Raw genomic sequence first — 10,643 nt, 5'->3', positions numbered from 1 at the left:
TTTTTATTGAATTGTTTGATTTTTTTTTTAAGTAGAAAAAATTATTTAGAGTTGCTACAATGCTCTCTAAATCAAGAGAACTACTATAGCAACTTCAAAAAAAAATTTGGAAAAGTTTTACTTTTAGAGAAGCTGTTGGAGTGAGTTTTTGGTGTGTTTGTTCTTCAAACAATTTTTTTTTTTTTTTTTTGAGAAACTTGTTCTTCAAAATTGGTTTTAGAGAACCTATTGGAGATGCTTTAACCCATATATTATTTCATACACAATGACCAAAGCACCCCTAGTTACCTACAAAATTCTCAATTGACAAGCATGTCTGTAAATGTTTACATCGATGTATCAAACAATCATATACTTTGTTGTTTGACCAAAGAATAAGATATGGCCAATCATAATATTTTCACAATAAAGCATAGATAGGTCCAAATGAGAATTAGAAAACAACTTATCTCCTAAGTTTTGTTGTGAAATTATAGTGAAAATATTGTACCCGTAGCATTACTCAGCAAAAAGTTTGAACTATATATTTATTCCATCGGTTCTTTTAGGACCACACCATTTGTTATAACTTGATTATATGTGTGAATGTGATTGGTGAACCATTACATTCACATTAATACATCATTTTTTTTTATTAGGACACCAAAGTTGTTTCTATAGAATTGATGGATAGAGAGTCTCATCCCAAAATCTTTATTGGCAGTTCTTCTTTTACAACTTGTAAAAAATTGGGAAAATAATACTTTATCACCATAAATTATATTATTGGTTACACTTTATATTCTAAACTTTTTGAAAGTACGTTTTGCAACATAAACTATAACTATTGTTACACTTTGCACACTAACATCAACTTTATTATTAATTTGGGTAGAAAAGTATGACATCACGTAAAAATACTAATATCATAAACTTTTATTATAAAAAAAGTGATATCATATTCCATAAAACCTATAGCCGTGTTTTAAAAACGTGGCTATAGGGTTTTTTTTTTTTTTTTTTTTAAATTCCTGGTTTTTTTTTTTCCCAGAAATATTTTGCCTAACAATAGTGTACCACTAGAATAATAATTCTCAAGGTTATACTATTGGTTTAAAAGATCCTTGATTAGTATCATGAAGGCAACATCGTGATGTTTTCTTTCATTTAGCGACTAGAAGAGAAATTGTGTGAGCTTAATTGGCAGTGTTATTTGTGTAATTATAAAATATTCTAGAGTATAAAAAATGCGTATTTCTCTTTTGTGGGTAGAACCCATAATGTGGTCATCAATAATATATAGAATTTTAGATTTTGCTAATTTTGAACCTCAAAAAAAGGCCTCTATTATTTTTTGCTGAGTTTTTTTGGGATTTTATTTGGTTCTAACATCCCTAGAGCTTAATTAAATTGATCCTTGTTTTTTTCTTTTTTTCTTTTTCTTTTTTTTCTTTTTTTTTTTTTTATGATTTTCATAGTATATTTTGAAGCTGATTTCGGACATCCTTCAAATTTACATACGTACAAATTAAACATTTTTCTACCTCAAAAAAAAAAAAAAAAAAAATACGTAGGAGATATGAATATTCCATGAATTTGAGCAAAACAATTGAATGAAAATTTATATCCACGAGTTGTAATGATAATACGATAATGGATGATTTGAATGTCAATAATACATTGAAAATGCCAAAGATGTTTGTAGATCAAACTGCATTTTAAGGTGTTCCTAAATTCTAAAGAAGACATTTAAAATTTAAATCCTACTAGCTCTCTAACTATTAAATTACCCATAAAAAAATTACATTGTAAAGTAAGCATATTAATTTAGAAATACATGCTATTCATGAATTAAATGGACTAGCTCCATCCGTTGTCTCTAGGTTTTTAGTTTTCCTACTAAAAAACAAATAACAAGCAGTACCAATTTCCAGTAGCACAGCAACAGTACCCAATAATGCAAGTACGATAATATAGGCTTCTTTCCACATTTTTTCTGGCTTCAAAATATTAATCCCCATAAATACATTAACGATACTCAGAATGATTGTTCCATAACCAATGCAGATATGCATTATATTCCAATATTTCCTGAACTTGAGCTCCTTTGGCCTTAAAAACAAGCCAATCTGAATTGTTGCAAGACAAAAAAGACTAATGCCAATGCATCCATGCACCTTTTGGTTAAATCCAGAGAGTTGAACACCAAGGTTGAGTCCAGTTGTCCAGCCCATTACACCAACAATGTACCCCAAAGATTGACATATAACATGAATATAGAACCATGCCGAGTCTGTTGTTTTGAACACCTTTATATACCTTGCTATAACAACTCCTAGAGGCAACATAATACCCCAACCAATGATATTCAAGCCTCCATGAATTTTCTTCATTACCATAAATCTTTCTGCTCCTCTTGTTCCAGTCTTTCCCGATAGAAAATTCAAAGTACCATAGGACCGAAGATTGTTTTTAGAATAACCATGAAAGCTAGGAACATTATCCACAGACATTGGACCTCGTTGCCACACATGATTCACCATGGTGGTTCTGCTATTAAGCATTAACGTGGCAAAAATGATGATTGAGTTATTTGCATAAATTGCTGAGACACCATAGACAGGAAAACTTAGCTTCCCTTTTTCAAGAATTGTTTCACGACTGGTTATAGAAGATGTATAGGCTATTAGTCTCCCATCACTTATTGGGTGTGCAACAAAAGCTTGAGCGCCAACCATACCAATTGAAGTGGGATTGATGGCCCAAGCAATCCAAGTTGAGTAGTTATAAATACCCGACTGCCTAAAAGCAATTTCAACCTTGTTAGATGATATATTGTAATTCCAATAGAGGGCTGAATTTAACACATCCAAATCTTGGCATGAGGCAAAGTTAGAAAACTCGGACGTAGAAGAACACTGTGACTTGCATAAAAAGATGGCAGTCGAAAAGAAGACCATGAGGAATAATAATAATTTGTGGAAGAAAATCCTAGTCATGACTCGCAAACCAAAACCCAAATGAAAATATGGAGGAAAGATCGTGAAAGAAAAGGAGCACTTGAAAATATTTCTTGAGGGTATATATGTTTGAAAAAGACAATATCCAACTCCCTCAGTCCCTCTCTCTCTCTCTCTCTCTCTCTCTCTCTCACACACACACACACACACAATCTCTGTCTCTCTATCTCTCTCTCTATATATACATGTATATATATAGTGCTTTGGCTCGGTAGTTCTTACTAAAGTATTATTGGCCTGTGTAGAAATTTACTAATTAATTTCGTGGTCATTTCCTTTGGCTATTTCTAGTCAACTTATACCCGGACACTGACAGCATAGTTCCAGAGTTTTATTCAATTTTGTGACTTTTTATTTATTTATTGGAGGAATGTTATATATAATTTTTGGACGAAGTACATGTATTTTTCAAACTAGTTACAGAACGCATATATAGGTCACGTTACTTAGACTACACCTAGGATAGTTTTAATTTTATCCATTGCCACACATAAGTCACAGGATTTTCCTATGTACAGTTTGGAAATAAACTTTTTCATAATATTTTAGATAGGTTTTTATTCCTAAATACTCCTGATTTAGAAACTTAGTAATTCCCTGGTCCTTTCCTTTGACTACTCCCATCCTACTTGTTCTTGGGACTCTTGTAGAGTTTTTGTTCAAAATTTCAAATTGTGAACCGGAGAATTGTTATATATAGGGTTTGCCTAAACTTGTAAATTTTGTTTTTTGGATTGAGAATTATGGTAGAGTCCGGCTCAATCTATTTAGAATTTCAAATTCTTAGGATTGAAGTAGTCCAACTCCAAAGCACGCATGTTTACTAACTAAATTCCCAATCTGATATGTCAATATGTAAGAAGGAAAATGGTAGTTCCACAAAAAATTACACAACTTTTGCCAAAATTTATCACACGGTGAGTTATGTGTGGTAAAGAAAAAGTTGTGGGTCTACATGTTCATCACTTACAACTTGTAACGTGACGAGTTATGGTAAAAGTTTTGTAATTGTTTGTGATCCTAACATTGCTCCTGTAAGAAAAAAAAAACATTATATGTAATCAAAGTATCAAAATCAGATACATTGTTGGTTCAACAATAAGTTGGGACTTTCTGACCAATAAATATCACTATTCACATCTACTTATATAAAATTAAGACTGTAAACGAACCAAACCGTTCATAAACAGTTTGAACTTGGTTTAATAAAAAGCTCGTTCATATTCATTTGTTTACAAACAAGTTACACTTGAGGCTTAAGTTTAGACTTGTTTATTAAACAAGTCGAGCTCAAGCAAAAAAAAAAAAAAAAAGCTCGTGAACAAATATTAGGGCTTGATATAAAACAAGTCAAGCTTAGGTTTATTTATAAACCTAGTAAGCTTGATATGTGCCTTTTCTTTTTCTTTTTTCTTTTTTGGATGAGGAATTGATATGTACTTAATTAATATAAGTCCATTACAAATATTTTAATAATAATGTGGACCACTTGGTGCTAATTACGATTTACCATTACCCTTTTTTTTTATTTTTTCCTCCCTTTGCCTCTCCATTGGTACCCGAGTGTTATGATTTACGTATTTTTAATCTATGTGGGCTACATGTCCACCATTGATCCATTCGGCAAAAAGAAAAGGTCCACTAATGATCCCTTTCCTTTCCATCCATTCCCATCAAAACGTTACAAAAAAAGACTTACTTTACATGTAACCACGTTACCAACCCCTCCCACATTACTCACAATTCAGTTTGTTCAAAATTTCTCCACTTAACCCAGCCACCTTATCATCTTTATTTAGAGTTTAATGGTGTGTTTGGATATCACTTATTTATTAAAAACTGAAAACTTATTGTTGAAAATACTGGAGTAAAATAATTTTTAAATGTATGAATAATGTTGTGGGACCCAAATTTACCTAAAAATTTGTGTTTTGCTGAGTTCGGTGGTACATGAACAGTACCCATAGAACCCACTAAAAAAACGCTAAACGCGCAGATTGGGCTTAACTTGCAGATTGGGCAAAATGCCCAATCCAATCGCATGCTAAATATTTCACAGCCTAAATAAGACAGAAGCTTCCTTGGAAATCTTTCTCTTTTCTCTCTTTGACCTTTATTTATTGTTTCTATCTAGGGTCTATATCTTACCATCTAGAACAATATAAGGCATAAGCTTCTTTGAGAAGCATTCTTTTTTCTCTTTTTCACCTTTAGGGTATGTTTATTTGGTAGAATTTTAAGGAGGATGGAAAGTTGAGGAGAGAAAAGTGAAGAAATAGCATTTTTAATGGTTATTTGGTTGGTAGGGGGAGAAAAAGTAACCCAAGCCCATCAAAATATTTTCTCTCCAAAATAAGGAGAAAACTTAAGTGAAAAAAGCTCAAGTTTAAGCTGACCAAAATGCCCATGTGAAATTTTTATTTTTTTTGTTCCTTTATTCGTTTTTTCTACTTCTTTGTTGTTATTGTTGTTGTTGTTGTTGTTTTTTTTTTTTTTTTTTTTTTTTTAATTAAAAGTGTCCATACACAATTTTTTTTTTTTTTAAATGTGTTACTTTTTTGTTTCTTTAATGGGGACATATTGTAAATTTATATCAACTTCATTTTCCATCTTCTCATTTTTTTTTCTCAACCAAACAAATAAATTTTCCATCCTCCCAAACACTAATAGGAGAAAACTACTCTTATATCATCTCCTCATTCTTTATCCTTCCACTTTTCCACTTCTCCAACCAAATGGACTCTTATTGTCTCTTATTGTCTCTATGTATCGTCTATATTTTACAACCTAAAACAATAGTCTTCCTTAATAAGACAAAAGCTTCCTTGAGAAGATTCTCTTTTCTCACTTTCACCTTTTATTGACTCTATCTATAGGGTCTATATATATAGCCTAGAACAATAGGCTTCAATACGACTTTAGATTTGGTGTCATATTTAGAGCATGTTTGGATGTTTTTTTTTTTTTTTTTGTCACTTAATTTCTGTCACTCAATTTTTATTACTCATCACTCATCACTCTAAAATATCACACTTGTTTGGCACCATCACTCCCTTACCATCACTCAATTTTTTCACACTATTTGTGGGTCCCATACCTGTAACTCGGTGCAGCTTTTTTTTCTTTTCTTTTCTTTTTTCAGTACCCAAACTCACCAAAGAGAAAAAAAAAAAAAAAAAAAAAAAAAAAAAAAAAAAAACCCAAAACATGAAGACTGAACTAGTGAAAGAAGAAGAAAAAAAATGAAGAAACCCAAAACATGAGGACCGAACTAGTGAAAGAAGAAGAAAAAAAAGAAACCCAGAACATGAAGACTGAACCAGTGAAAGAAGAAGAAGAAGAAGAAGAAGAAGAAGAAGAAAAAAAAAAAAACAAACAAACAAACAGCCAACCCAGGAGAAGAAAGGGGAAAAAAAAAGTCAAAAGGTGCGGCTGAGTGGGTCTCTCATGTGTGTCTAATTACAAAAATGTCATTGAGTTATGAGTTATGGAAACTGAAAACAGCCAAAATGTGTTTTCAGTTTCCATAAATCATAACTCAAAAATCAGATAATTGAGTGATGGAAACATAGTTATCGTGCAGCCAAATAGATATTGAGCTATGGGTCCCATCATTTTTGAGTTATGAGTTATGGAAACTGAAAATTAAGTTACGAAAATAGGCCAACCAAACAGCCTCTCAGCATCATTACCATCTTCACTCTCTCTACCTCCAAGCCGTTCACAATCTTCACTCACCCCCAAATAAATCTCTCATTTTTTTTTAATTTCTATTTTTGGTTTAATTTTTTTTAATTCCTATATATTTTTATAGTTGATAGCCATTATAATTTTTTTATTACTCATAAACATCTTGATTTCCAGATTATGGTTGTTTCCGATTCTATATAACCCAATAACATCTTATTGATTGTATTTGTTTGATAGTAGCTTAGTTTTGTAATTAGAAGCATGATGTATTTAGTATGTTATTCTTGTTTACTTAATTTTCCAAGATTTAAGCATTTACAATTTAATTTTGTTGGATTCCAAGTTCAAAAGATTGATAAAGAGCTTAAGCGGCAAACTTATCAAACCAAGCCAAGCCGAGATTGAACACTTGACATTTATTAACAAGCCGAGTTCAAACATGCACTACTCAAAAAAGTTTGGTTTGTTTACAGCCTTATGTAAAATTGCATAATGCATAAAATATAGCTAATGAAGTCCAAATATCATAAAATATCGTTAAAAAAAATGATATTTTAATAATAGAATAGATCTTTCAAAAAGCAATTAGGTAATTTTTTTTTTTTTTAAGAGTAAGTTTTTATACTAAAATAAACAAGCTAATGTGAATGCGAGGATGGGGTTCTCAATAGTCTAAAAAACTATAAAGTTTTATATCTAAATGTATGAGTTGCCATTTCCCAATGATAAAATAAATAAATGAATTTCCAGGTTATCATATTTTTGGAAAATTATAATTTACTACCCTAAACTTTTCAAATATGCGTTTTACACCCCAAACTATGACTCTTGTTACACTTTGCACTCCGATGTTAAATTTGTTGTTTACTTGGACGACAATTTAAAATTTATGGTGCAAAGTGTAATTAGATGTATAGTTTAAGGTGATAAATTGTAGTTTTTCTTCTAGTTTTAAAACATTGAGAAGATGGGCAATTAGGTGTTTTCATGTGGTCTATATTTTTCCATCCAACTTAACAGCAAACTTGATGTCAGGGCACAAAGTGTAACAAAGATTATAGTTTATAGTGTAAAATATACATTCCAAAATTTAGGGTATAAAGTATAATTATGATATAATTTAGGGCAATAAAGTATAATTTCCCGTATTTTTAGTGACAATGAGAAACCAATAATAATTGCATAAAAACAAATATCATAAACTATTATTATAAAATTCATTCATAAAATTTTATGAAAAACTTTTTCTTTTCTCCATCATAATAGTTGCAAAATATTTCTCAATTAGGTTTTTTTTATCTTAAGGTCACCAAGAATTAGTAGGATTGATAGTGTACCCTAACAATAATATACCAATAGGGGGAAGGGGTTGAGTTTAATTGGTACCTCTCTATCCACACTTCAGGTCTAGAAGGGAAAGAGTTTGAACCGCAGAATTAACACATTTTGAAACAATCTCAAAAAAGAAAAAAAAGAAAAGAAAAGAAGAAGTAATAGTTCTCAAGATTATACTATTGGTTTAAAGATCCTTGATAAGTATTTAGTATTATGATTCCTCAAATTGTTAAGTGCAAGCCAAATTGACTTGGGTTTTCACGGCAAAGAATAATATATTTACCCCATAATTTGAAACTTTTCTTAGAAAGTTTCTAACTATTTATCATACGATAAAAATGTTAGAATGCTTGTTATGTTTGTAGGACCATTTTTTTGAAAGGTTCCTCAAGCCCAAACCCAATGAGATACTGAAGGGCCAGACAAGATGTGAGATACTGAGTGAAGGAATTGGGTTTGATCCCACTGCGGCCAATTGGGTCATTTTAACTAATCGATTTGTGCACAAGCAAGTCCAAGAAATATGTATGTATGTATGTACGTGTGTATATTTGCAAGAACTATGAAAGCAATGACATAATATTGGGAAATATAAATATATTTAGTGAACTCTTATTAATAAGTCAAATAACCCAAATACAAATTTTTTGAGGGAATGGTATAAAACCCATAAGTTCCAAATTTCACAGACTTAAGTGAACTTTGAGGTCTACAAAAACTTGCAAAGTATGGATCCCTGGATTGATGTATAGCCCCAGGCAATCCTACAAAAAAGGGCCACTACTTTCTGGGAGCTTGACCTAAGTTCTATATTCTCATTATAATTGCCGATTTTCTCTATTACTTTATGTTTTTCTCTTTCTAATGTTTCTCTTTCATTCTCTACTTGTTGTTTTTCTTCCATGGATGATTCCTCCCGGCCCTTTTATACTAGTCTTAGAGGTTCTCAAAATTACTATCTTCTCCTTTGCCTTGATCTTGCTGCTTGCCCTTGTGTTGAAGCTTTGGGTGTTTTTTTACCATTCACGTTCTTGGGAACTTGTCCTCGAAAGCACATTTGGTTGTTTTCCTCTTATAGGAGATACATTTTTCCAATTCAAACATCAGCTAAGGTCAACAAGGATGGGTCTCTTCTCAAGGCTAGTGAGAAGGACATTTTGAAGATTTCCTCACTTTGATAGGGACTCCATTTATCATGCCTCCTTCCTAAAATGGTATAGATCCTTTATTGATTTGGATGAACTTTTAAAGTGTGTTGGACATCTTTCTCTATCCATTATTTTTCTTTTTGGTCGACGTTCCTCGAGCCTCTCCCTCATGGACTGGTTGGTTTTCACCTCTAGGTCTCAAGGTTTTGTGGGATCATTTGTCCCTTTCAATCCTTTCTCTAAGGGAACTTGGCCTTCCATGGCCTTTTCCTTGGTAAACCCTATTTAGGCTCCCCCATTTGCTGGGCTGGCCTCATTCGAGAACCTTTTCACTTGCACCCTTTTATAAGGTCGTTTGCACCTTGTTTTTAAGGCCATTTTCCTTCTTTCTTTCATGTTGGACTTTTGCCTCATTCTACTTAGTTCATTTGCCTCTTTTGCATTAGCATTCCCATGAAGCCATGGGTCCCTCATACCCATGAAAGGCCCATGGTTTGTTTCCTGGGCTAGATATGTTCCTTTAATTTTTTGGGTATCAACAAACATAAAATCCAATATATTGAGAGTATGATTGCTTTTTACAGGTGTAAATTCAAAAGTAAACAAGAACATAATTCCTAAAAATTATATTGAATAACAATACCAAAAGAAAGAAGTTTACGACCAAGAAAAACAAAACGAAACCAAAAAAAAAAATCCTGCCCAAATCTTTATGTATTAGTGCCTACTTTCAGTTTTTGTGCCATAAAAGGTCAAATAAAAATGCTAGTTTGTGTTTGACTCAGAATTCAATATCAACATCATGGTTTTAGAAACCGATATGGCGAAAGAACTAGAAAAGGAACTAATTACCAATTTTTTGGTTGAACAGGAGTTTGACCGATGGTTGAACTGATGACATCATAAATAATTTAATTATTATTTATATAAATTATATAAATAATTAATAATTTTGTTATATACTAAAACTAACAAACCAATAGTAATAAATATGTTTCCTTAACAAACATACAAGTATATAACATCTTTTTATAGAATTTAACATAATAACATTAAGGAGGACAGACCAAAAAAACAGATTCAGAGAAAATTATCAAATGAAAGAAAGAGAATCAACAATCAAAAGCAAAGGAAAAAGGAATAATCAAAATACCTGATGAAGCAGAGCACAGAGGACTGACCAAAGAAAAAAAAAAACCCAAATTTCAGAAATGTAGAATCAAGTAATCAAAAATCAAAAGCAAATGAAAAATGAAGATAAGTTCAATAACTAATGATTGATGAAGCCACTAAAGCAAAGAGGGCGAGATCAAAAAAAAAAAAAAAAACCCAAATTTCAGAAATTCAGAATCAAGCAATCAAAAATCAAAAGCAAAGGTAAAAGGAAAATAAGTTCCATACCTAATGATTGATGAAGCCACTAAAGTAGAGAGGGCAAGACCGGGACAAAGGAAAAAAAAAAAAAACAGAA

At 31.6% G+C, this 10,643-nt stretch overlaps 1 protein-coding gene across 1 annotated transcript; it reads right to left on the bottom strand.

The window, feature by feature from the left end:
- Positions 1–1,611: 1,611 nt before the first annotated feature.
- Positions 1,612–3,157, bottom strand: LOC112022626 (cytochrome b561 and DOMON domain-containing protein At5g47530). Its single transcript, XM_024055245.2, has one exon. The coding sequence runs from the start codon at positions 2,976–2,978 to the stop codon at positions 1,824–1,826; it is 1,155 nt and encodes a 384-aa protein (XP_023911013.2). The 5' UTR covers positions 2,979–3,157; the 3' UTR covers positions 1,612–1,823.
- Positions 3,158–10,643: the final 7,486 nt, after the last annotated feature.

Source organism: Quercus suber, unplaced genomic scaffold (assembly GCF_002906115.3).
Source record: "Quercus suber isolate HL8 unplaced genomic scaffold, Cork oak 2.0 scaffold_506, whole genome shotgun sequence".
In the NCBI taxonomy this organism is placed as follows: domain Eukaryota; kingdom Viridiplantae; phylum Streptophyta; class Magnoliopsida; order Fagales; family Fagaceae; genus Quercus; species Quercus suber.
The sequence above is the reverse complement of the archived record's forward strand: the minus strand, read 5'-3'. Positions and strand labels throughout refer to the sequence as shown.